Source organism: Halichoeres trimaculatus, unplaced genomic scaffold, assembly GCF_033239565.1.
Source record: "Halichoeres trimaculatus isolate MK-OKI-2021-1 unplaced genomic scaffold, fHalTri1.1 fHalTri1_scaffold_5, whole genome shotgun sequence".
Lineage (NCBI taxonomy): Eukaryota > Metazoa > Chordata > Actinopteri > Labriformes > Labridae > Halichoeres > Halichoeres trimaculatus.
In genome coordinates, this window is record NW_027437183.1 from 1,691,742 (window position 1) to 1,719,095 (window position 27,354).

At 40.4% G+C, this 27,354-nt stretch overlaps 1 protein-coding gene across 2 annotated transcripts in view; it reads left to right on the forward strand.

Moving 5' to 3' along the window:
• Positions 1-27,354, forward strand: part of rasgef1ba (RasGEF domain family, member 1Ba) — a 128,701-nt gene that overhangs the window by 94,349 nt on the left and 6,998 nt on the right. For both annotated transcript variants that reach the window (XM_074670627.1, XM_074670628.1), the window contains 11 exons: positions 3,652-3,837; positions 5,574-5,696; positions 5,785-5,922; positions 10,150-10,365; positions 12,385-12,459; positions 14,539-14,634; positions 15,316-15,418; positions 18,576-18,655; positions 21,487-21,582; positions 26,605-26,700; positions 26,878-27,001. In XM_074670627.1, coding sequence (XP_074526728.1) covers positions 3,652-3,837; positions 5,574-5,696; positions 5,785-5,922; positions 10,150-10,365; positions 12,385-12,459; positions 14,539-14,634; positions 15,316-15,418; positions 18,576-18,655; positions 21,487-21,582; positions 26,605-26,700; positions 26,878-27,001 — 1,333 coding nt within the window. The remainder of the gene's footprint in view (positions 1-3,651; positions 3,838-5,573; positions 5,697-5,784; positions 5,923-10,149; positions 10,366-12,384; positions 12,460-14,538; positions 14,635-15,315; positions 15,419-18,575; positions 18,656-21,486; positions 21,583-26,604; positions 26,701-26,877; positions 27,002-27,354) is intronic.

Genomic DNA, 27,354 nt, shown 5'->3' on the forward strand with positions numbered 1-27,354 from the left:
CCACACATCCAAACCAAAGTGTTGTCGCACAGATGCAGCCTCAAGCGGTCTGCTGATCTAGGATCAAATCTCAAACCACTGAGCTTAATTTGCACACATTAAAAAGGGGAAACCACAGATTAGTTTAGGATCATAAGAGGCTGAGTTTTTTTTTTTTTACAGCCTGCAGAGAAATCTCTCAACATGGAGGAGAAACAGACACAGAAAGCTTCACTTAAGAGGAATTAAATCCAAATTATCTACAGAAATGAAAAAGATTCAAGTGTCAAAGGAGATAAATCTAATCAAAGCTTTTGTTTTGGTGATCAGCTGATGGTTAAAGCCCCGCCCCCCAGAGGAGGTAGAGTCAGCGTGGGATCAGGCCGAGGGTTCGATCCCAGCTGAGAGAGGAGAATGAATCACTGTGTGTCCTCCATCACCTGCTGCTGCCTCTGGGCTCAGGGGGGCTATCAGCTGATCTGAGGTCTGAGGTTTTACCTGTGAGTCAGGAAGTAAAGCCAGAGGAGCCGAGCTGAGAAAAGAGCTACAGAGTTCAGCTTCAGTCGAGTAAACACAGATCAGAAACATTTGACTCTCACGGTGTCTCACTCGTGATCTCTCCGTGTGTGTGTGAGTGTGTATGTGTAGGAGTGTGTGCATGCTTCTGCAGCGGGGACACATGGCGCAGCAGATGCTCTGACTCCTCACACTCGCCTTTCTCATGGAAATGTCCGCGCCTGTCTGCCTGAATTATAGCCATGGTGTGTGTGTGTGTACGCGTGTGTTTTATGGAGGGACATGCGTGCGCGTGTGTGTGCTTGCTCATGAATAATCAGTGTGTTTTGTTGTGTTTTGTTGTGTGTGTGTGTGATCCTGTGAGGCAGCAGAGGGTCTTGTGATGTTTTTAAAGGTTGGACTCAGACTCGAGTTTTTGAAGCTGGAAAAGAAAACAAAGATGATCCAGTTCAAAGTCTTCTGAAGTATCAACATCATCATGGAAAGATTTACCACAAAGTTTGGGTTGCACAGGTTGTAGGGATGTAAAAAAACTGCAGTAACTGATTGGAAATCCACCAATAAGCTTCAGTATTTAAAGACAATAAAGCACAGAGGTGCAGCCAGGCTGTGGCTGAACATTCATGCAGATCGGATATGGTCGAAAAAAAGCCGAACTTTGAGCTGTTGTCCTGGCCACGCCCGTTGCGGTAATAAAAATCTGCAAATAGATTTTCATCTTTGATGTGTCAAGTATACACAAGCCGATTTTGGAGTTGATCAGAGAAAAAACCTCGGAGTAGTTCGTTCAAATACATACCCTAAAAATCGTCAAAATCCAATGTTTCTGTCCAAATAGCGAACTTCCTGTTCGGAATTCACGATGGTCATAAGAGACTTTTTTGTAGGTCTGGGCATGTTTGTTATGCTCACAAAAATTCAGGGCTCTAGCTCAAAGTAGCCTGAGGGGCTGCAGTTTAAAGCCACTAGGGGGCGCTATGGAGCATACATTTTTGCGCAAACACTGGATTCATAAATTTTTACCCATGACTGAATTTTGTGGTGAGGTCTGTAGGTGTTAATGTCAAGTGAAAGGCACGCAATTTGGGCGTTATAGGTTGAACAATCAACATCTCATGTCGGTATCATATGTTCACTTCCCGTACTGTTGTAACAAAAAACATCAAAAAAACCCATAGGGATGCACTGATATGAAAATTTCAGCTGATACCGATATTTACCGATATTGATATTGGTTAAAAAAAATCAATATGAGATGATGTGTCGAGGTAGTTCAGAGAGAACAAGCATTGTGATTGTGAGAAAAGACGACCATGGAGAGGTTCAAAGGATGGAGCGTCCAAGATGAACGCAATCAAAAAAAGTACATTTTGTATTTTTTCTTGGATCAAAAACAGGAAGAGAGACATAAAAGAAGAGAGTCTGCTCTTCTTAGGTAGTTTTGGTGTTTACATAGTCAGAGAAAACACAATCATTTGGGTCTTGAAAGATCGTTAAAGATGCTCTGAAAATGGCCAGAAGCTATTAAGTAAATATCGGCAGATACCGATATTGATACCAATATATATCCCTACTTGAAACAACCATTTTGCTGCAGCAGAAAACTTTGGTCTTCATGTTTCCACCTGTGTGTGCATGAGCTGCAGTTTGAGATCTTGCATGTTTGGATCCAGTCCAATTGAATCTGCTGCAAAAAACTGTGTTAGCTTGCGCAAAACTTGCAGAATCTTCAAGCTGCTCAAAGTTTTGAGGATGCACCAATTAAAGAAACTCAAAGAAGTGACCTCAAAATATGCAAAAACATTGAGGGATAGACCGATTATCGACTGGGCTGAATATCACTGCCGATATTAAACAATTTGAAGCATATCGGCATCAGCCTTTGTTTTTAATCCGGCAGCCAATGAGAATGAACAGAATCATCTGACTGGTGTCACGTAGAGACATTCTTTTTGGAAATCTTGACTTCCTGTAGAAAACTAAAATTTTCATTTAACTTTCTAAAACAGCTGCTGAGCCTGGGAGCTGTTTGGTAGTCATCTGCTTACAGGCTTTAAACAAATTCAAGTGTTGGAGTTCGTTTTACTTTGAATGCAAATGAATATTGGTCCCAAATATTGATTGTCGGCCTCCTTGACTGAAGATTATCGGTACCGGTATCGGCCTTAAAAGAAACATATCAGTCGATCTCTAAAGCAACCATTTTTCTGCAAAAACGACCATTTTTCAGAGGCAAAACTGAACAAAAACACTTGAATTTTAGTCACATGTTAGAGGAATGATGCATCGCTGCAGGTGTTAGCAGGTTTAATCCTCCACAGACCAGAATAACATCACAGGAGAACAAAGGGCTGAAAATACACTACCTGTATGTGAGTGAGTGTGTGTGTGTGTCAGTGTGAGTGTGTGTCAGTGTGAGTGTGTGGGCAGGTGTGTGTTATCCCTCCTGGCATCCTCCTGTCCCTCTCTGTAAGACTTCCTGGCTCGGCTCGCAGCCACAGGGCGGAGGATTGTCACACAGAGGTGGGGGTGTGGAGACGGGGGAGGGGCGGTTTCACCCTGACACGACCCCCTCACTCCTCCTCCTCCATCCCATCCCTCCATCACGGAGAAAGGCCGCTCTGTGTTCCCCCAGCTTCACGTCTGCTTGGCATGAGATGGAGCCTGAGTGTGAGGGTCAGAGGTCAGGAGGAGGAGGAGGAGGAGTGTGTGTAGTAGTATCCAAGGAAAATCCTGCAGGAGGATGGATGTGTGTGGCTGCTGGAGTCTTTTTGTCACCTTCAGAGGAGGTGATTAGTTGCTGTTTGCATGAGCTGCAAATAAAAAAAGCTTCTCTTTGATCCAATAATCAGTTTTTCTTCACCTCCTTGCTGCTGATTTCCCCGTTTAAAGGTTCCTCCTCATCTGACAACGCCTGCAGGGCTGTTTGACGGAGGTGTCTCCGTGGTTAGGGTTCAGTTCTGGGTGAAGTCTTGTGTTTTTGACTCTGCTACAGACTCTCATGAACCTCCTGTTTGTGTCTGCGCCACAGTTTGATTTCCAAACCGAGCCGTCCCTCCGTGTTTGTGTCTGGGAGTTATTCCTGATCTGTTTGCCTCAGCGTCTGCGGTGATAATGTCTCTGACCGGCGCTCTGTGTGTGTGTGTCTCTCTGCAGGACATCATGCCTCAGACTCCACCCTTCAGCGGGCAGCTCAACACCAGCAGCTACAACAACAACCACCTGTTCCAGAGCCAGGAGGAGGGCTTCTCTGGACTCTACTACCATGACAACAACCTGGTCTCTGGGTCCCTGGAGGCCCTCATTCGACACCTGGTGCCCACCGTGGACTATTATCCAGATGTGAGTGTTGGTTTGAGCATTTCTGGTTCTGGCCTCTTTTTAGGGCCCAGCTCTAATTTGACCCCCTAGCGCCATCTAAGCACTCAAAAAACACTAAAATGAATATATAAAAGGGGTTAGGAGTGTCATAGAACCATAAAACTAATGTCAAAATGTTCGTCTCATTGAGATGCACAAATTACCCCTAGGCCCCATAGCACTATCTCACACAGGAAGTCGGCAATTTGCCTTTGAAAGTAAGAGTTAACCACATTTTTGCCCTTTCTTCAAAAATGATCTTCTCTGAAGCCATAAGTGGTATCAGCCTGAAAATCACTGAGATGGCAGATTGGACCCTGCTTTACAAAAGCTATTGGTGATTTCATTGTTTGGGGTACAGTTTTCGAATGGCGAGCCTTCAAAGTCGATGAGCCCCTCAGAAGCCCTCTCAGCTCCCCCCATTAAGAATGAATGGGAGCTCCACACCATATTTTGCTTTCTACACAAAAAAGTACAACTTCTGCAACTTTAAAGACAACATGGATGGATTCGTGACAAAATTTCCAACAAATTGTGATATTTTTACAGTGATCAGCTTGAGATTCTGGTCTCCAGGACAAGTTGTTTCTAAACTTTTGTGAATTTGAATTCTCCCTCTGCTGCAGCAGTTCTGTGATGTCACACACTCACTTGGAGTTCCATGCAGCTGGTCATGTGACTCACTGAAGGAGGGAAAATTCTGTTTTTCACACATACACGTTATAAATGTATTATAAACAATACATATATGACCCACAACATCACATAATTTGCTCTGCGCCACCTAGGCACACTAAAACTCCCCTAGTTTCCCCTAGGAATGTCGTACAGACATCAAACCAACACCAAAATGTTTGTCTCATTGAGATGCAGAATTCATACATTGACACCCCTGACCAATCTCCAACAGGAAGTTTACCATTTGCCTTTCAACATAAAATTCTGCCACATTTTTACCCTTTTAACACTCAATGATCACTAATCAGACACCCTAAACAGGCTCAAAAACTCATTAAAATTGGCACACACATTATGATCGCCCAAAATTGCCATATCATTCAAGAGTTGACCCCCAACATCCCATATTTTACTCTCTTGCGCCACCTATGGACACTAAAACACTTCTAGTTTCTAGTAGGAATGTCATAGAGAGATGAAACGCCAACGCCAAAATATTTGTCTCATTGAGACGCAAAAACCATACATAGACACCCCTAACCTATCTCCAACAGGAAGTCGACCATTTGCCTTTCAACATAAAATTCTGACACATTTTTAGCCTTCATACACTCTATGATTGCTTAATAGACCACCTTTACATGCTCAAAAACTCGCCAAAATTGGCATGCACATTATGATCCCCCAAAATGTCCATATAATACTATACTTGAATTCCAACATCGCATGAATTGCTCTATAGCGCCACCTAGGCACACTAAAATGCCTTTAATTTCCAGTAGGAATGTCGTAGAGAAATCAAACCAACGTCAAAATGTTCGTCTCATTAAGGCACAAAAATCTTACACTGACACCCCTGACCTTATTTCAATGGGAAGTCGACTATTTGCCTTTCAAAATAAAACTCTGCCACATTTTTACCATTGTAACACTTTATGATTGCTAAATAGACACACTTTACAGGCTCAAAAAAATACTAAAATTGGCATGCACATTATGATCAGACTTTACAGTGAACAAACTGTCTTTTCTTCCTACAGAGGACGTACATCTTCACCTTCCTGCTCAGCTCTCGCCTCTTCATCCGCCCGTACGAGCTCATGTCTAAGGTGTGTCACCTGTGCATGGAGCAGCAGAGACTCAGCGACCCTCAGGCCGACAAGGTGAGCACAGACACGTCCTTTATCAGAGTATTCCACACAAACATGTCATCATTTGACTGATTATTCACATGTTGGGGGTTCTTTCCAGACGAGACTCAGGAAGATCACTCCAAAGATCCTGCAGCTGCTGACGGAGTGGACCGAGACGTTCCCGTACGACTTCAGGGACGAGAGGATGATGAGGAGCCTGAAGGAGCTGACGCACCGGCTCGCCACGGGAGACGAGGTCAGTCAGAAGACGGGCTGCAGAAACATTTTTTTTTAGCTCAGGTGTTTTCAGACGAGGCTGTGCAGAGCAGACGCTGCAGAGCTTCAGGGACACAGCTGATTGTTTTAGGGTTAGAAAAGCATCTTTGTCCTCAGGTTTAATGTTTTTAAACTGAAGTTTGAGTTTTTTCCTTCAGTCTGTGGTTATCTCAGAGCTGCTGTTTGATAAGCAGGGACTAGTGTTCCTGTCGTGGCAGGAGATAACAGCGCTGACCTGACGTGCACTGAGGTTAACGAGGCTCATATTAAATCTAAAAACATGATTTTCCTCTTAAGATAAGACAAAAAATCTTGATTAGAGCTCAAAACTTCAAGATTTGTGACTTTAAATTAGCTTAAAATGTGCTGTAAGCATGCTAGCATGTGGCTACGCTAACTACCTCCTATCTATGTCTTTAAATCAATGTTTGTGCAGTTTTCTAACGTTTTCACGCAGAATCATCTACTTTTCATTTCATTTCCTGTTCAGATTAGCTTAGCATGGCTGCTAATTGAATGTTCTTTTCTTTTTAAACCAACATTAGAGGCATTGCCTCTTCACTTTCCCTCAGATTGGATGAGTAATCGTGTTAGCGATGATGAATCAGAGTCTAAACGCAGGAGCTGACGCTGCTCTCTGCTCTGCTACGAGCTGCGTGTTGCAGGAAAGTGTGGAGCGAAGCGGGGGTGGAGGATCCGACATTGATGGAGGATGCTGCTCAATACCAGAAAAACATCCGCCCACCCTCAGTGTTTTTAAGGCGACTCATCGATAGCACAAGCTGCAGAATTGATCCTGATTAAATCTAGAAATCAATAAACTTCTCACATGACAGCTCCACACACAGACACGTTTACAACCTCGACGGATGTTTGACTTCAGAGCTGGACTCGAGGAAACAGGAAGATCAGAGTTTCCTCCTTCTTTCACTTCAGACAACGTCAAATTTACTCAAAACAGAAATCAACCTGAAGCAGTCTGATCTTTTTGCATCCTGCAGCCGCACAGACGTCTCTTGCATCATCTTTTGCAGACTTTTCAGCACGGTTTCTGGGTTGTTTTTTATTCGGCCGCCTGTGGTTTAAAGATAAACGATGATACAAATGTTTTCTACAAGTTGAGCAAACATCAGGAAACTTTTCTTAGAACGAGTTTCAGGAAATGATCGGCAGCAGCAGCAGCAGCAGCAGTGTTTTAAAAACAAAAAACAAAGTGCAGATGTCTCCGTTAAAGGTTTTAAGTAAAGGCTGCAGAGTCTTCAGAGCGTGCACCGCAGCTCGCTGGGAAAGTCCAGAATAGCCGTCCTGAACATCTGCTCAGACCCAGGTCCAGACCACATGGAGAGGCCTCCAGGACCTTGATGTGAGCTGCAGGACTGTCATTATGGATGTGGTGGGATATTTAAGGAAGCGGCGCTGTGATCTGGATCTGACCTGCTGCTGCCGCTCGACTCTGAAAGCTGCAGATTTAATCTTCTCTGAGCTCTTTTCTCTGCTTCATGATGTTGATGTTTTGAGAGAAGACGTCTCAGGTTATATAACTCTGACTGACCTCCTGACGATGCACCGAGTCTGCAGCGTTAAACTCTCGTCTTTGAGATGTTTTGATCTTATTTGCTTCTTCGTCGACTTGTCTGCCACTGATTTCGGCTGCAAAATCTAAAAACTTATCCAGAGTGTGTCTTATTTTTAGCTAAAAAGTCTTTTCAGACTTAATCTGAGCCCCATGCAGCTGACAAGTCCAGAAAAAATGTCAGACTTAGAGATTTTAAAAGACAAAAATGAAATCTGAGTTTTTTTTTAAAGAGTCAAAAAAAGCAAATGAGGGAGGAAAAATGCTCTTCTCTTGTGTCTGGTTTTCTTTTTCTTTTTTTAATTTTATTTTTTTCTGGACCTGTCAGGTGAATGTGTCTCAAGTTAAGTCGATCAAGATCATTTTTACCAATAGTTAAACAAACACTTGATTCGATTTCAGTTTTTTTTTTACATTTTTAATCTCTAGGTAAAGACTTTGCAGCAGATTCTCTGAGATTTTAAACTGTCAGTTTTCAGAGGTTAAGACCTGAGATGTGTTACTCTAAAAAGAAAAAGTTTTAAGTTTTTCGAACAGTTTTGTGCAAAACAATCTCTGTCTTATACTTTTTAAGCATTTTTTGCACAATCTGTGATTCTAAGTGAGCTGAAACTTAACTTTAGGGACCCAAACGACTTCCAAAGTGCATCTGAAAGTTTCACTTTCTTCCAAAAAATCTGGTAAAACTAAAGCTGGCGGCCTCTCCGCTCAGAGCAGCTGAAATGTTTTTAATGTTTCACCAGACAGTCACTCGCTGCTCAGCTGATCCTGTTGATGCAAACAAACCCAGCATCTTCTACCTCTCAGGCTCTTCTGAAAAGTTCCTCCACCAGCTCCGGAGCATAAGGACAGGTACCAAATCTGGTACTTTAGTAGATAACCACTGGGGATGGGAGACAAAATCAAAAATTGATATATCGGCATGTTTTGTTTGACAATATCAATTTTTTTTTTTTCAAATTCAAATTCTTCATTTCAGTCTTTGTTTATAAACTGGATTGTAAAAATGTTACCACTTTTCTCCAGCAGGGGGCGAAGTGTTTCTCTCTGACACACGTGATGTGTGTTTCATGGGAAATGTGGCTCCTGATTAAGTCTGTAGACATCATCATCATTTAACTTTTTCACATGGTCTGGTGTTAAAGAAGAAAACTAAAAATCTCAAAAATCGTAAATATCGAAGAGTCACGGTTTCAATCAAATCAGGGAACCCAAAAATCGTAAAAGCCAAATCACGAGAATAACACATCGTCCCAACCCTTTTACTGACTGTGCAGTACTGTTTGTAGTACTGAGTACTGTTTCACAGTGAATCAACAGGTACCATGTTTAGGTACCTGAACGCATCATTGTGATTAACAGAGAAGAAAGAGAAGGCAAATTTCCATGCTGGACATGAACGCACCATTATGAGTTTATATAAGGAGAAATAAACATGTTAACTTAAAAGATTTTGAGATTTTATTATTAAACAAATGAATATTTATTATCAGATCAACTTACAGAAAATTACTGAAAATCAGTACCATTGAGTACCGATAACGAGTGCCAAGTATCGGGCATTGGTACCGTATCGTTCCAAATGTGAAAGGTACCCACCCCTACTGGAGCAGGAACCGTCATAGACAGCAAAAACTGTCGGTGACCCTGGTGACTGGAGACTTTCAGTTGGATGCGTCTGTCTCTCAGGTCTTTGGATCAGCACTGATAAGTTGCCGTTCAAAGGACTGGATTATTCCCCAGAACCAAATTCTGACCTGAGTTCCTGTGGTTGAAAAGTACCACTAGGAACTTTCTTCAGACCTGGTCCCTGTGATGGGCTAACAGGTTTAGAGATCTTTCCGTCTCATGGTGGCCTGGCGTCCTCGCTCTCTGACCATCATCTCTGCTCGGCTGACCGTCTAAAAACAGCCCTCAGCGTGCGTCAGGTGTTACTCCACAGGAAGTGACATCACTCCGCCAGGAAAAACAGGCCCACCGGCGATACCGTGGCACGAATCGAGCGCCGTCTGCTGCCTCAGGAGCACTGCCAGGGCGAGCGCAGCGCCCCCTGCTGGGCCCTGCTGTTATCTCAGAGATCTGGGTCTATTTTTATCCCGCGCTCTGTGTGTGGAGCAGCAGGAGCTACGGCAGATGGTCGGCTGTGAAGCGGTTGAGCGTTTCTCGCTGGTGGCGTTTGTCTCTGACGTCACGCTGGGCGGGGCGAATCTGCCAGCAGGAAACGCTTTTATTTTGTAGCTTCCTGTTGGGGAATGTCAGGCTTCTGGGGCAGCTCGAGAACAGGATCCTCCTGGTTTATACAAAAACACATGTTCCTCCTCCTCCTCCTCGGTTTCCAGACCCTCTTATGCAACTCCTGTCTCAAACTGTGTCAGTGAGGAGCTCTTACCTAACCCGGCCTGTTTGGACTTTATAAGAAGCTCGACCTTTGACCCCTCAGACCTCCTCCTGCAGGAAGGAGTATTTTTTATCAGACTGTGTGCATCTGAAATGTAATAAAGTTATTTTGTGCAGCCGTTCTTGTAGGGGCCGTAACTCGAGGAGAGTTTCATCAGAGAGCAGATTTGTGTTTTTCAGAGAGGATCTGTGAGGCTGAAATAAACTGACTGACCCTCTTTTTCCTGCCTCCCTCAGGTGTACAGGAAGGCGGTGGCTCAGATGAGCCAGGGTCTGATCCGCAGGCTGACGGTGCTCAGTCAGTACGAGGAGGCGCTGGTGAAGATCAACTCCACGGCGGCAGAGAGGCTGTCGGCGCTGAAGGCCAAACCCCAGGCCGCCATCCAGAGAGACCTGCTGTCCATCTGCAACGACCCCTTCACCGTGGCCCAGCAGCTCACGCACATCGAGCTGGTGAGACCGGACGCCAAACACGCTGTCCCTGATATCTGTAGAGATCAGTTTGTGTCATGTGAGGGGGGGCTGACACGTCTGATGGATGAAAAATCAACACGCCGGTCGAGGTGAACGTCTCAGCTCCTCCCACGTCCGACCGTCTGACCGCAGCATCGATTCAGAGCAGCAGAGTCTGACCACAGATTTATTTTCATTACATGTCGAAAGAAACTCAGACAGACTCGTAAAACTGTGGTTTCATCCCAAAGAGGAAACTTTAACTTTTGGTGGTTTTTTATGAACTTTTTAGTTCATGTATCTAAAAAAAAAAGGGGCTGTAGACTCTGAAATATCTGTTAGAAAGTTCACGGTTTGACGCTGACCTCAGTCAAGAAACTGTCAAACTATTCAAGTCTAATGTGATTATTTAATGAGGTGTTTAAGCTGTTTCCTGCAGGTGGTGTTTGCAGAGAAAAAGAGTCAGATTTAGTGACCAACTTCCAATACTTTCATCAATAATTGAGATTTATGGGTTAAAAACACTTTTAGCATGGGTTGGTCTTGTTTTAAGGGATTGAAAGTGTTGAACATAAAAGAGAAATTACATAAAATGAAGCAGAAAAATAGATGTTTGCCCTAATTCTTAAAACTCTTGTAGGACAAGGGTGTTCAACCTGTGGCTCTGGAGCCTCATGCGGCCGTTTGACTCATTTGCAGTGGCTCCTGTTGCATTAAAAAAATATTATTAGAATAAAGACTTTTTATTTTTCTTACAGAGGGTATTGATGGTAAGAGAAATGGACACTAATTATAATCATGCTTAAACATTAAGAAAAACTAAATATGAATCACGTTATGCAATAAAGCTAATAATTTTTTTTTTTATTGCAATTTTTTTTATATTTCTTGCAAAATTTTTAAATGTATTTTTTGTTTAATTTTTTTTAAAACATTTTTGCAATTTTCTAAAAGGAAGTTTACATTTTTTTGAAGATTTACATTTTTTTTTGCAAATAAAAAAAATGATTTCTGAACTTTCCAGTTTTTAAATAATTTTGATAATAATTTTTGAAATAACTTTTTTGCAAATTGAATTGAATATGAATTTTTGGCACAATTTTATTTATTTAAAAAAATTGGCAAATTTTGCATATTTTATGCATGTTTTTAATTTAAGGTTTTTGAAAGATTTTGCAACTTAGTAATATTTCATTAATTTTGCAGATTTCTGAAATTTTTGTTAATATACTTTTTACATATTTAAAAATTTATGAAAAATAAAAAAAGACAACACATGTACAATTTTTGAAAGACAATATAAATATTTAAACAATAATTCATTTTTTTTTTACTATTTTTAGAATTAAAAAAAAAAACTTTTTTTGTGGACATAAACTAAATTTTTTAGCTTCTGGATGATTTTAACCCAGGTAAGCTGAGGAAAAATGGCTCATTTGGACGTAAATGTTTATTTATAAAGCACATTTCAGCAAGGAAATTCAAAGTGTTTCACAGAGAAAACAATTAAAACTCAATTAAAAATCAGATTAAAAAAAAATAAAAGACAAAATTAAACAAAAAAAAAAGAGAAAAAAGAACAAGGTTAAAAGCAAAGTAAAGGTTGCAGACCCCTGCTTTAGGGATCAAAAAATGATCCTCCTTGTAAATCTTCTTCCTCAGTCAAACTGATCATGTCTCCATGCAAGTTACTGTCTTTTAGTGCAGAAAATAATCCAATCAGATATTTCTTTTCCCTTTTAAATCATGCAATCCACTCATTTCCTGCAGACGTCTTTTGCAGAGAAGTTTATCAGACTTTTAGATTTAGTGACACACTTTCAGTGTTTACATCAATCATGATGATTTATGGGCTGGAAGCAAACTTTTAGTAGGGGTTGATCTCTTTGCAAAGCATAAAAAGTTTGTGTGGCTTCAAGTTTTCAAGTCTCTGAACTTGTTGATTTGGAAACTTTCTAACTAAAGTTGGCTGCAGAGACTTGACTCATCTCCTCTGTCTCCTCCTCCTTTCCCTCTCAGGAGCGGCTGAGTTACATCGGGCCTGAAGAATTCGTGCAGGCGTTTGTCCAGAAAGACCCTCTGGACAACGATAAGGTAACGTCTGCACATTGACGCGTTACGTAAGCTCTGCTCAGGCCGCACTCAGACATGATCAGAGTTTTGTTTGGGTCAGGAGTGAAGCGTCCCAGATTCTGCTCCAGTTTACACAACACACACACACACACACACACACACACACACACACACCTGCTGCTGCTGCTGCTGGGTCAGAGCGAGGGCAGGTCATCCTCAGACTCCACACACACACACAATTTCCTCAGATCATCCAGCGTCTGCATGAGAAGTTCACACACACACTTACACACACACATGGCTCATCTCTTAGCAACCGCTGCAACCAGGGTTTGCTTTGGAAAGTGTGTGTGCTGACTTTAAGTGTGTGTGTGTCTGGCAGAGGGTTTCATTTGTCTGGCGTTCGGCTGCCGAGCAACAAGGCTCTTTTTTTTTCTGGAGCTGAGGTGAGCGTGGGGTTACGGCTGCCTTTGTGCCTCAGGCTGGACGGCTTCAAACCCCCAAAAAGGAGAACAACTGTGTGTGTGTGTGTGTGTGTGTTTCTGAAAGAGTGTGTGGGTCTGCAGGTTAACCCTTTAAATGCTGTCCTCCTGCAGGTGCATCACAGGATAAGATCCTGTTAGCATCCATGAAAAATCAAAAATAGATCCTGCAGCCATCTTTCTCCGCAGCCGAAGGAAAAGAATTGAGAAATTTGCTGAAAAAAAATCACCCGAGTAAGATTTTAAAACCTGGAAAAACTCATTGCTGGTGCAGATTTGATTTGCTTAAACTGTTTTGTATCAGTTTTCTGCAAAATCTTGTAAAATTTTTCTACATTTTTGCAAATTAAAAAAAAATCATTTTATATTTTTGAAGTTTTGTTTTTTTTTAAATGCAATTTTCCAAGAATTTTTAGAATTATAAAAATGTTGCAAAGTTTTTAAATTAAATTTTTTTAATTTGGAAATTTTTTTGAAACACATTATTTTTTTTCTGCAAATTTATGAAATTTTGGCACATTTATAAAAAATTTCAAAAATGTTGCAAATTTTGACATTTTTTAATTTTATTTTTTGAAAGATTTTGTAACTTAGCAAAATGTCTAAAATTCATTTAAATTTTGAAAATATTTGCAAATTTTTTTAATGTCTTTTTTTTTCTTTTTCTACATTTTTGCAAATTAAATTTTTTTTTCACATTTCTGAAGATTTGTATTTTTTTGAAATTTTTTTTTTGCAAATTTCCAAGAATTTTTTTAATTCTGAAAATTTTTCAAAGTTTTTGAATTCAATTTTTTTAATTTGGCAATTATTTGAAATACCATTTTTTTTTAAATTTGTGAAATTTTGGCACATTTTTTCAAATTTCAAAAATTTTACAAATTTATTGCATTTTTTTTATTTTATTTTTTGAAAGATTTTGTAACTTAGCAAAATTCCATTAGTTTTCGAAAATTTCTGAAATTCATTTTAATTTTGGAAATATTTGCAAATTTATTAAAAATAAAAAAATACTGCAAAAATGCATTTTCACAAGATTTTGCACTAAACAAACTGATGCAAAACAATTTATGCAAATCAAATATGCACAAGCAATGGGTTTTTCCAGGTTTTAAATGGTAGTCAGGTAAAAAAAAAAGGTTTAATTTTAGATTATTTGCAACAAACTTCTCAATTTTTATCCCTAAGCTGCAGAAAAAGAAGGTTGCATGAACCATTTTTGGATTGCTGCTGGTTTCTGCAGTTCAAAGGGTTAAACTGTGCATGGCGGGAGATCCTGCAGAGTGTGTGTGTGTGTGTGTTTGGGGTGTGTGTGTGTGTGTGTGTGTGTGTGTGTGTGTGTTTGGGGTGTGTGTGTGGGGTCTGAGTGTCGTAATGCTGAAGGAATGTGTGGAATCAGATCAAGAGGATCAGCACAAAGCAGCAGCATGCAGAATGTGAACCACATCAGCCTCCATTGTCCTCGTAGGGTGAAGCTGATTGGTCGGTTTGTTTCGTCTGCTCAGTCGAGCGTAGAATGAGGGAAACCAGAGAAAAAGGAGAAGAAGAAGAATCAAATATCAGATTTATTTTTTCACTCCTGCTGATTGAAAGTCTGTGCATGTGTTTGTCTCTGCAGAGCTGCTACAGTGACCATAAGAAGGCCAGCAACCTGGAGGCCTACGTGGACTGGTTCAACAGACTCAGCTACCTGGTGGCCACAGAGATCTGCATGGTGAGGAACCTGGAGGACTCTGACTTTATAAGTGTAAAATGTGGGAAGACTTTTATTTTGAAAAGCTCCCAAAATAATCCAAAGAAAACAAGATTTCCTCTTTGCAAAATGACAAAATGCATGAATAAATGCTGATAAACATGCAGGAATGCACACTTGTATGTGCCATTGATGCATGAAAGAGGCAGCTGCACATGTGTTTGTAATATTTATTTAACATGTGTCAGTTTCTGCTCTTTATCTTTGCAAAATTGAAAAAAAAAAAAAAAACTTCAGAGACACCAAACCTCATTCATAAAAAGCTCAATTTTTCCCCTCTGCTCATTACGGCTGCTCTCATTCTGCAGTTTCGCTTTTTAAGTTTGTTTTGCCTTTGCTTGACTTTCTTTTAATAAATAGTCAAATCTGATTCAGCAGAAAACTCCAGAAACAAACAAAACACACAAATAAATGATCTGACAAAGGCAGCAATAGAGGAGTAGCTCCCAGAGTCTGTGAGGCTAAAATTACTGTTTTTGTAAATGGGGTTTGGTGTGTAGAGAGACGAACAAGCTTAGTCTGTTTGGGACAGAAACAGGAGCTCTTATTGGACAAATCAAAGATGTTTTGCAGAAATTAAAGTTGCTGCAAAGAAATAAAAGATTTTAAGATCCCAGAATTCAACCTTTATTTTTTCTGCAGCCCATGAAGAAGAAGCATCGAGCTCGGGTCATCGAGTTCTTCATCGACGTGGCGCGGGAATGCTTCAACATCGGGAACTTTAACTCGCTCATGGCCATCATATGTGAGTCCCCTCCTCTTTCTGTCTGAAGTTACTCATCAAACTGTCCACACTCTTTGCTCATCGCTTGTTTTCCTGCTCTCCCATCGTCCGTGAGATCAGTGTACTAAATTTAATTTGTTGCTCAGTGAGAGTTTCATGCGGCGTTGTAATCTTTCCCCTCGACGGCGGCTTGTTTCAGACTTACATAATTTCCTTTGGTGTAATGATATCAGGGTGAGTCAGAGACAGCAGCAGCAGCAGCAGCAGCAGCTCAGGACCAGGATCATGTGGAGGGAATCAGAGGACGTAAACACCGTGTGACCGCTTCTCTCCAGGCTGCAGAAACACACTCAGACAGACACTCAGAGACTCAGATATTCCACAGAGCTGTAAAACTCAGATTAAAGAGACAAAGTTTCAGCAAACTCTTAAAATCCTTCCTGTCAGACTCTGAAAGTGACAAAGCTGGACTGAGAGGATGCAGGTGTGCAGAGCTTCCTATCACCAGCTTTTAATGTTTTTGAGAGGAAGACGCGCTCACTGAGGTCGAACATGCAGGGTGAAAACTTTCCTGAATGATGCAGAACTTCCAGCAGCTGCAGATCTGTCTGATCTGTTCTCCATTATTCACTAAACACAAGCAAAAATCTTTCTTTAGTCTGACCAAAACAACAAAGAATCACTGTCAACATGTAAAGACAATTTTTTCCTGTAGGTCAGACCAGCACGTTGTGAGGAAATGAGGTGAAATAATAAATTAATCAATATGAATAACATCTCTCTATTTAACTTTAACAAGCACAGTAGAACACTGACTGATTGATTTAACTTTTAGCCTTGTAGAAATGTAATAAAATTACTATTAATTACCTTGAAAATTTTTTTAATCATCTTCTCCATGAGTCTTATACAAAATAAAAAGCAGAAATATAAAAAAAAATCAAATACATAAATAAAATAAAAACATAATAATATTAATAATAATTATTATTGTCATTATTATTATTATGTTTTATCATTTTTATCATTAAGATTATTTTTGCTATTATAAAATAATAATAATAATAATAATAATAATAATAATAATAATAGTGTAAATATGACAAAATCTCTTGCTCAACCACTTAAATATGTCAACATGTGGAACGCACTTTTTGATAAAGTTAAAAAAAAATAAACTTTGTGTGGACGTAATTAAGAAAATTAGATATGTAAAAATCTGATCTGTCATCAGTAACAAAACACCAACTTAATTGCAGAATTATAAACAAAAAAAAAAAAAAATTGGCTCAACCACTGAGTAATGTCAACATGTGTTGATTACAAAAAATAAAAATAAATAAATTCAATTAAATTTATTTATTAATTTATTTATTAAATACATTTATTGTACATTTTTTAATTAAATTTGATTATTTTCTTTCAATTTTTTGTAATAATTTAATTTAATGAATTGAATTTTATTTTATTATTATTATTTAATTCATTAAATTACATTATAAAATTTATTCAAGTACATTATTAATCAAATAAAATAAAAATAAATAAAAGAAATAAAAAGGAAAAGGGAACCTGGTGAATTTTTTCTGACCTCAAGCTATCATCTTTACCAGAAAAAAAACAATGCATTGACTTAAAGTTACTACATTTCCTCCAGGTCTGTGAACATTACATTTTTTTAATTACAGCCTTTGAGAGTTGAAAATTGCTTCATATTACACTGCAGTGTCGCTTTCAGCTCGATTAATTGTTCACCCCTACCCTACACCCTAAAAGTTTTGTGCACAGAGTTTAGCACCAAAACATCTGTCTACTCCTAAAATATTATATGATTATTTTCTTTCTCCATGTTTTGATCAGTGAATTCAGAGTCTGAGTCGGTTTATAGATATCAGAGCTGAGAAGGACTCAGGTAGAAGAGAGGCTCCCTGAGAGGGCACAGGGTCAGACCTGAAGAGGAGGAGGGTGCTTACACAAACCATGAGGCAGATGGTCAGCACTGACCAGAGAGAGGAGAGGAGGAGAGAGGAGGATGGAGGAGTGCCAGCTGTTCTCCGTCGCTCTGAGAAAGAGAAACTCCTGAAACTCCTCAGTCTGATCCTCTCCTCTCTCTGCAGGAAACACTGAGGTTAGAGAGCATCTGAGGAACTTTTTCATCTTTAATGAGTGAAAACAAAGTATCATCTTCATCTTTAGCTGCAAACATGTAAAACCAGAGAGGAGTTTCAGTTTGATTTAGTGATAAATCTGCAGGAAATAAATCAAATCTTTAATCTGAGCTTAAAGGGTTAAACACAGATAAATGATGACGAGCTGACTCAGCTGAAACAGGAGAGACAACAACACACGACTGGTCTCATAAAAGAGCGGAGATGAGTCCCTGAGGAGCTATGAACACAGCAAACACCTGTCCACACACACACACACACACACACACACACACACACACACACACACACACACACACACACACACACACACACACAGACTGGTGTCTTTGTGCAGAGACGTTTCTCAGGCCGGACACGTCCTGACGCTCTGACAGGACTCTGAGCCAGGACTTTATTACAGTCCAGACTCACAGAGCTCAAAGATTTTATATTAAACTGTCTCCTGAGAGGAAGAGGAGGAAGAGGAGAAAGAGGAGGAGGAGGACACAGAGGAAGAGGGGGAGGAAGGAGAGGAAGTTTAGGAGGAAACTTAGCGTTAGCAGCTTTTAACGAGCGTTTCTTTCTGAGCTCTTTGTCCAGAGGAGGGATGTTTTGTGTTTTGTGCTGTCACTTTGCTCTGACGGTGACCCCTCTGATACACACACACACACACACACACACACACACACACACACACACACACACACACACACACACACAGAAAGAGGGGGATTACCATATGGGAAGCAGAGCTCTGGGAGGGGAAACGAGGCGTGTGTTAACTCCTTTGTTCCTGCGGCCTTTTGCTTCGCTGCATCAGAAGAAACAACAGAGACAAAAAGAAGCAGAGGAGTGGGTGGAGGAGGGGTGTGTGTGTGTGTGTGTGTGTGTGTCTGTGTGTCTGTGTGTCTGTGTGTGTGTGTGTGTGTGTGTGTGTCTCGTGGTGGGAAAAAGGCCATGTGTTGAAGCGAGGATGTTTTGGACGTCTCGCTCATTGTCTCTGTCTCTCGTGTTTGTCTCGTCTGCAGCTGGGATGAACATGAGTCCGGTGTCGCGTCTGAAGAAGACCTGGAGCAAAGTCAAGACGGCAAAGTTTGACATCTTAGAGGTGAGACTGATAAATACAAATATCAGAGGGTGCAGAAACATCCTCACAATATGCAAAAACTAAGATGCATGCGCCAAGATTTTATACAGATACTTGTACAAAAAATCTGGATTGCTCTTTCTCCGTTTTTGCACGCTGTTGTTAGTTGTGCAGTTAGATGTTTTGTTGGTTTCAAAGGGTTTCATCCCTATTATTACTGTATTATATGTATTATTTCCTCTGCTGAGTCACATGACCAGCTGCACGGAACTCCTAATCACTGTGTGACATCATCACGGAACTCCTAATCACTGTGTGACATCATCAACTGCAGCAGAGTGAAGGGTGAAATTTATTCACAGAATTTTTGGAAATAACTCATCATTTAAGCCAGAATGTTGACCTCATCTGTGTAAAAACAGACTTTGTAGGTAATTTTGTCAGGGATCCATTCATGTCATTTTTAAAGCTGTACAACTTTGACTTTTTGGTCTAGAGGCCCAAATGCGGCAGCCTGCGCACACTTAAAACTGAAGTTTTATTTTGAAAGGCCGATTACCAGCTTCCTGTTGGATATAGGTCAGGGGTGTCAATATACATTTTTTGCCTCTCAATGAGACGAACATTTTGACGTTTGTTTGATCTCTCTAGGACATTCCTTGTGCCCGCTATGGCCGTTTTAGTGTGCCTAGGTGGCGCTATAGAGCATATTATGGGATACTGGGGGTCATGTTTGGTATCTTATCGAATTTTTTGGTGCTCATAATATGTGTGCCAATTTTTGTGAGTTTTTGACAATGTTGAGAGGGTCTAATAAGCGACTTAGTGGAGGAGTGTCTTACTCCTGTTTCCAAAAGTTTACAAACAACTCATCATAAAGGCCAGAATCTTGACATTATCTGTGTAAAAATATGATATTTTCATAGGAAATTTTGTCAGGAATCCATTCATGTCATTTTTAAAGCTGTACAACGTTTAGATTTTTGTCTAGATGCCCAAATGTGGCAGCCTGCCCAACCTGAAAAGTGTTTTTCCATTGGTTTACATGGAGTAAGGTGAGAGCGTTTACCAACTTTGAAAGCTCAGTATTTGAAAACCCTGTCCAAAATGTCAAAGTCCCGCATATCATTCGTAGAGCAGTGTCTAGTCTGTCATGTGAGCGAATTTCAAGCCGATACCACCTATGGTTTCGAAGGAGATCACTTTTGCAGAAAGGGTGAAATATGGCAAAATCTTATTTTCAAAGGCAAATTGCTGGCTTCCTGTGTGAGATAGGTGAAAAACACCCTTACCTTTTTTTGTGTGTCTCAATGAGACGAACATTTTGACGTTGGTTTGATCTCTCTATGACATTCCTAGCTCCTGTTAGAGCCATTTTAGTGTGTTTTTGAGCGTCTTTCTGGCACTAGAGAGCTTATTATGGGATGTTGGGGGTTATGTTTGGTATCATATGAAAACTTTTCGCAATTGTCGGGTGTGTGCCAATTGTGGTGAGTTTTTGAGCATGTTTAATTATAGCTCAAAGCGCGGATGGAATAACAAGAAAGAAACGGAGGACCCTAATGAAGACGCTCTGCTGTCGTGCTCCAGCAGCCTCCCATTCTGAGTGTGTTTTCTTCATGCCCACACACACAGTTTAGCGTCTGTGTGGTGTTATTGTGTCTGACAGCGATGAGTAAGTGTGCGGTGGGCGTGTGGAGGAGCGTGCTCTTTTGTCAGCGAGAGGAATGACGAAGACAGACTCTCAGGGTCGTGGTGGTGGAAAGCTCTCAGGGACGTAAATCTCAGCAGAGAGTCAGAGAGATGGGTTTAAAACGTGATGATATAAAGTTGTTTTTCCCCCTCTGCGAGTTTAATTCATTTCACTTCTCCTTCTTTATTCTAAAAAACAAACTTATTTTGACTTTCTGACGACTCATTTCTCACGCTGCTGACTGGAGGAACTCAGTAAGGGATCAGAAAGTCATGCAAAGTCATGCAAACATCGCAAAAGCTGCACAAAGATGTGAATTTGCACCAGGTGATCCTAAATATTTCATGCAGCTGCAGAATTTGTCGTCTTATATTCAAACTAAAGCGTTAAACTTTTTCTAGGAGGGGGTTCTCCTAAAGATGCATCTCATCTGCACCAAACCCCATTTAAAAAACACTCGTTTTAAGCTTTTTCTTCCCTCATCCTGCAGAAAAAATGAACAGACTCTAAATTTAGGCTCTTGATTAATCTGCATCCTAGGTTAAACGATTCAGCATCCTTTGAGACGGGTTACTGACGGTAAATCAGAGTCAAATCGGGGTTTTTTGGTGGCTCAGTGCAGCAGGAATGTGACTCTTTAGTGAAGACAGGATCTGGTCCTGATCCGAGCGAACATCTCATCAAACTGGACTGGGGAAGCTGCAGGAGAGTTCATGCACTTGCAGGTTTTATTACACAAATGCACAGAAAAAGCTGGCTCTGAAATCCTGCGTTGCTTTCCCTTTGACCACCGCTTCAAGCATCAGAAAGTGCAAAACCTCCGCTTTTATGTGCAGCAGCTGCAGGGAGGGAAACGCAGCTTCAGTCGCTCTTTGAAGGAGCAGATCTGAGCTGCAGACGAGTCGAGCTGAAGTCTCTGAAAGCTTTCACGTCTCGCTGGAGATCCTCTCTGTCTCTGCTTTATTTGATGGCGTCTCCTTCTTCCTCCTTCCCTCGTCACATGACCTGTCAGGACGGGGTGGCAGGTCTTTGAGAAACAGGTTAAAGTCAGTTTGTTTACCAGATGAAGGTGTTGTCATTTGAGGTAGTGACTTGTCTCTTTCTTCATCGTTTGTGAAACTGTTTGCTGAAACTTCTCTCTGTGCTTTTCTCTCCTCAGCATCAGATGGATCCTTCCAGCAACTTCTACAACTACAGGACGGCGCTGAGAGGAGCCACGCAGAGATCCATCACGGCCAACAGCAGCAGAGAGAAGGTGAGGCTAAAGCTCCTGGATGTCAGAGTATCACGCTGATGGAGGAGGCCGGGTTTCTGGCAGAGCCGCCGGCTGAGCGGGGAAAGTGGGTCAGGTTCTGCAGACACACGAAGCCCAGAGTTGTTCTGACGGAGCAGAAAGCAGCTGTGTTTACAGAGAGCTCTCTGCACGCAGGCAGCACAGGCTCCTTCGTCCTCTGAAGCCTCAGCTGTCACCAAACCTGCAGGAAACGAGTTTTAAAGACGACTTGTTCAGGCTTTTTTGACAGATGGAGACTTTAGAGACACAGAAATATGAGGAGGAGGAATCTTATCAAGTGTTTTTCTCCTGTTTTTAGTAAAAACATGTCTTTTTAGACTTTACATGAGCCACATTTACCTGAGCAGGCCAGAAAAATGTTTTCTTTAAGTTATTTATCGCTATCAGTGAGTCCTCACCCCATTGCTGGTCTGTTATGCTGGTTTAACCTCCACTGTCAAGGATTCATCCCTTTTTAATCTGAAAAACATAGCATTTTCCCGCCTTTAGTGTGTCACATGACCAGCTGTTCTTAGATTCTAATCAGTGTGACATCATCACCACCTGCTACAGAGTGAGGAGGGAAACTGACGGAAGTTCTAGAATCAACTCCTCACAGAGGGCCACACTTTTACTTAAATCACTGTAAAAATATATCTTTCTGGGAAATTTTGTCAGGAATCCACTCATGTTGTTTTTAAAGCTGTAGGACTTTTACTTTTTGTGTAGAAGCCAAAATGCCACAGGATGTTTCCCTCCCATTCATTCTTAATGGAGGAGCTGCGAGGGCTTCTTATGACTTCACCGACTTTGAGTGAACGCCATTCAAAAACCATTTCCGAAACAATGAAATCCTGAATAGCTTTTTTAAAGCAGGGTCCAATCTGTCATCTCAGTGATTTTCAAGCCCATACCACGTATTGTTTCGGAGGAGATAATTTTTTAAGAAAGGGCAGAAATGTGGAAAAGTCTCGAGTTTTCCATTGTACCTAACCACACCGCTAACCACCACACGACCTGTGTGAGTCTGGCTTATGTTTGTTCATCATTTTCTGTTCTAAACAAATGTAATAATTATTGAAAAGTGAATAAAAGTTAGAAAAACATTCTTAAAGTTGACATTTAAAAAAAAATTTTTTGAAGTCTGTTGGTTTTCAAAGGGGGTCCCCAGCAAGAAGCAAAAGCCGTTTGGGGGCCTCCTTTTGTCTTTAAATAACTTGAAACAAGACATTTTTCTTGACTGGTCAGGGAATGTGTCTCATAATAAGTCTATAAAGACATTTTTACTGAAAAATTAGACAAAAACACTTGATGAGATTTCCGGTTTCTGCAGTGTGAAAACTGAGAGTATAGTTGCACAATGCTTTTCTCCCTCTCTCTACTCCTAAATACTCCTGCCCCCGATTTAAAACGTCCTCTGAAATGAAAAAAAAAAAGACTTGTTTAGTAATCAAAACTGCAAAATTTGCAAGCCTAAACTGACTTATTTAGTTTATTAGTCCATTTAATGTCATATTTTAAGATCTAAAAGTGCTTTGAAAAAGTCCTGTTTTGGTTTCTTGTATAAAGATATTTTTCTTATTTCAGCAAACTTGAAAAGTAATTTTTAGGTGTAATTTTGATTGTTTAATTTCTTGAGATCAGATATTTTTTCTGGATGTGTCAGGTAAATGAAGCACATGTTAAGTCTAATGAGACAGGTTTACCACAATTAAGACATAATAGAATATTTGACAAACACTGGACAAAGTCAAAACTTTTCTTGCACATTTAGGAGTTTTCGAGGTTTATTTTTAGCATTTGTTAGAAATCTAATGCCAAAATAATGACTTAAATAATTTTGAAGTTACATTTCTGTTGATCTTAACAGCTTGAATGTAACGATTTGAACAATTTATGTTCTAATGGAGTGGTTCCCAACCTGCGGTCCCCCTGGTGGGCCACGAAAGTACTGCAAATGGGTCGCCAAATCATTCCCAAAACAGTTGGATTTTTTTGTAGAGGTAGGGATGAAATTATATGAAAAAAAAAGGTCGCTTCACGTTACAGATGCTGTGCCAGTGACGTGTCTGCACGTTGTTAAATTTCCAGAGAGTTTAAAGACAGTCTGCTCCTGATACCTCCAAAAGAAAAACAGTCAGAGTTACACTTCATGGACTCAGAGCTGGGACCATGTGTGATCCAGACTCTGGTTTCTGTTTCTCATGTTTGGCTGAGGTCTCATCCAGAGGCTCTGGGAGTCGATAACCACAGGGTTTGTTTTCTGCAGAGCTCTGAGCAGCTGCTGGAGGAGCTGAAGAGGCTCAGAGTCGATCTCCTGACCGCTCTGAGCGTTCGGAGCGCTCCGTGTCTGTGAGGCACGCCGAGCAGCTGATCTCTGTTATGTAAAGACGTCAGATCTTTATTTCCACCCTCTTCTTCATGCTCTGCAACGTGAACAGAGGACAGGAAGTTAGAGCAGGAAAACAAACTGTACCACGGCCCCTCGCTGCGTTCCCATCGTGTTTACAGCGAGAACAGACGAAGAGGAGGAGGAGGAGGAGGAGGAGGAGGAGGAGGAGGGTTATGTAACAGAGGCACGCAGAGGTCGAGCTAAAAGTGGGTCAGGATATTTGGAGGGTCTTTCTTCCTCCTCATCCAACATGTTTTCTCTTCACGGAGGGCGGAGGAGTCAACGCCGCCTCCTGCCAGATCACATTGTGTTCCCGCTCTGTGGATGCTCGTGGTCAGCCGCACGTTAGCGGTTAGCTTCCCCTCCCACGCCTCATGTGTTTATCACAAACAGAGCGATGGTTGATAAGACTCCAGGGTCTGAGGAGGGAGAAACACAAACAGAGGGCGGGACGGACGAGCGCTCGGTCAGAAACATCAAGTTCCCAAGAAGCCTGGTATGTTCCCGACCTCTGACCTCTTACTCCAAAGAAGGGGGGGGGGGTGTTTATGGTTTCCTCGAGGCATCCACATCCAGTAAACACAGATCCTGCTCTGCTCCCTGCTGCTGATGTGAAGGATGAGTCATTTTCTGCAGCGTTCTCTGATACTACATCAACAACTTCTAAAACAAGTGTCACATTTAAATCATTCCTCCCTCTGTGTCCCATATTAATCTGATATTCACAAAGTAAAGAAATTCTGTTGCTCATTTCAGTCAAACTAAGACATTTGCAAATTCAAGAAAATACCTCAAATTTTTTAAAACATTTTTCAAATTTTTGATTTTTTTTTTGCCAATCTAAGGATTTTTTATTTCTATACAATTTAAAAATTATTTGAATTCCTATCTTAAATTGTTACACTTTTTTGAAAATTTTTGATTTTTTTTTTAAATAGAATTTTTTTTTTTTTTAAAGCAATTATTATTATTATTATTATTATTATTATTATTATTATTATTATTATTATTATTATTATTATTTTATTATAATTTTTTTTATTTATTTTATTTTGGGAGTTAAAGAAATGACAAATTTTTGAATCTGAAATTCTTTTGATTTTTGTTACAAATTTTTCACATTTAATTTTTAAAAAAATATTTTTAACATTTTTGTATTAATTAATTTTTTTAAATTTATCAAATTACAATTTTTCCTTTTTGTTTTTTCAAAAAATGCAAATTTATTTAGGAATAAAAAATAAGACATGGCATGTGCAATTTTATAAACACGGAACATTTCTTGTTTCCATAAATATTTATATACACTTCATTTTTACTATGTATCTAATTTTTTTTTTTTTGGGGGGGGGGGGTTATCGTGAAGATAAAATAGATTTTGTTGCTCTTGAATGACGTTAATCCAGGTTAGATGAGGGAAAACGGCTCCTTTGAAAGTAAAGGTTGCAGACCCCTGATTTTTATCCTTATTTTCACGTGATATTAAAAAAAATGATAAAATCAAATCTAGAAAACTCCCAGAAGTGCAAGAAAAGTGTGAACACTTGTCACAGTTTATCAAATATTCTGCAAAATCTGACCTCAAAGTTTTCCAAAGCTGGGTCCAGATTTGTATAAATGATTAGTTATTTTGCATGCAATGCATGAAATATGAGCCACATTCATCTGACAGGTCCAGAAAAATGACTTATTTCATGATATTACGACAAAAAAGACGCAGGAATGTGTTTCTGGAGTCAGAATAATGTTTTAATACAAGAAACTGAACCAGGAAATGTTTCTGTCCTCATTGGCAAGTTGTTTTTAAGCAAATCAGGTGTTGTTTCTGTCTTTTTATATCTTCAAATTAATCATTTTTCTGGAGTTTGCAGAATGAGTTGTTAAGTCAAAGTGCAAAATTAAGCCCTCCTAAAGCAGAGCATGCATGGAGACTCGAGGTTAAAGTTTTAAAACTGATTCACTCTCTGATACAGAAAAAATCTCACGAGACAAAGAAGTAAAAGATGTTTTTAATGTTTCCTCATGTGATGTGAAATATTCAGACGGTCTGCTGCAGACTTTGAGTCGCTGCTCGTCTGTCATGAATCTTTGATGATCTCAAACTGCGAGGGGAGAAAGAGGTGACACAGTTTTTAAGGTCAGTGTGTCAGGAACAGTCAGGAACAGTCAGGAACAGTCAGGAACATTCAGGAACATTCAGGAACATTCAGGAACAAAGCGGAGTTTGTCCATCAGCTGACCCAACCTTCAGCTCTCTGCGCTTCATTCAGAGTCGAATCGACTGCGGCGCGGCGCTCCCTGTCCACACGCGTCAGTGCCAGACGTGCAGTGACCTGGATTGTTGTGTGTTTGGTGCTCATGAATAAATCAGGGGACTTTAAAGGGGAATTCTTCCTCTCCGTCTCAGTTCTGCTTTCTCTGGAGCTGTGGAGGTGTTTTGTTGAGCAGGCTGCAGGAGGTCTGCAGGAAGTGAAAGGAGAAAGTGTTTCTTTGTCCCGTCTGCTGCAGAATCAGACCCTCTTTGTGTCCTGATCCTCTGAATCTGTGGTTTTAAAGCCAACACACCTGGAAACCCCCTCACACCTGTCTGCTTTCTCTCCCTGTCCTCTCAGATCGTCATCCCGTTCTTCAGCCTGCTCATTAAGGACATCTACTTCCTGAACGAGGGCTGCGTCAACCGGCTGAAGAGCGGACAGATCAACTTCGAGGTACACCGTGTTTTTTAACCCTGAGCTGGAGCTGTGTTTGCTGCACATGGCAACAGCTTCAGTGTTTGTTCCACTTCCTCAAAGACGCTCAGAGAAAAGAGAAGTTACACACTCTGTGAATGTTTCCGCTCATCTTTGGCCTTACGTCTTTAAATCTGTTTTTTTTTTTCATGTCAGAAATTCTGGGAGCTGGCCAAACAAGTCAGTGAGTTCATGACGTGGAAGAAGGTGGAGTGTCCGTTTGAGAAGGATCGCAAAATCCTGCAGTACCTGCTGACGGCGCCGGCGTTCTCTGAAGATGGTACGCTCTTTCATTCATCCACCAATCATGTTGAACCAGGGGTGTTCAACCTGTGGCTCTGGAGCGGCATGCGGCCATTTGGCTCTTTTGCAGTGGCTCCTTGTAGCTTTAAAAAACACATCATGGGTTAAAATTTTGTTGAACTAAATATGCATCACCTCTTGCAATAGAGCTTTTGATGATTTTGAGATTTTTGCAATTTTTCTTTTAATTTTTTGCATTTTTTTTAATGCTTTTGTTTTTTTAACATTTCTACACATTTGAGGGAAAAATCATAATTTTCTTTGTCATTTTTTTATTTTTCTGAATTCAAAAGTAATACATTTCTGCAGTTTTTACAAATTAATAAATTC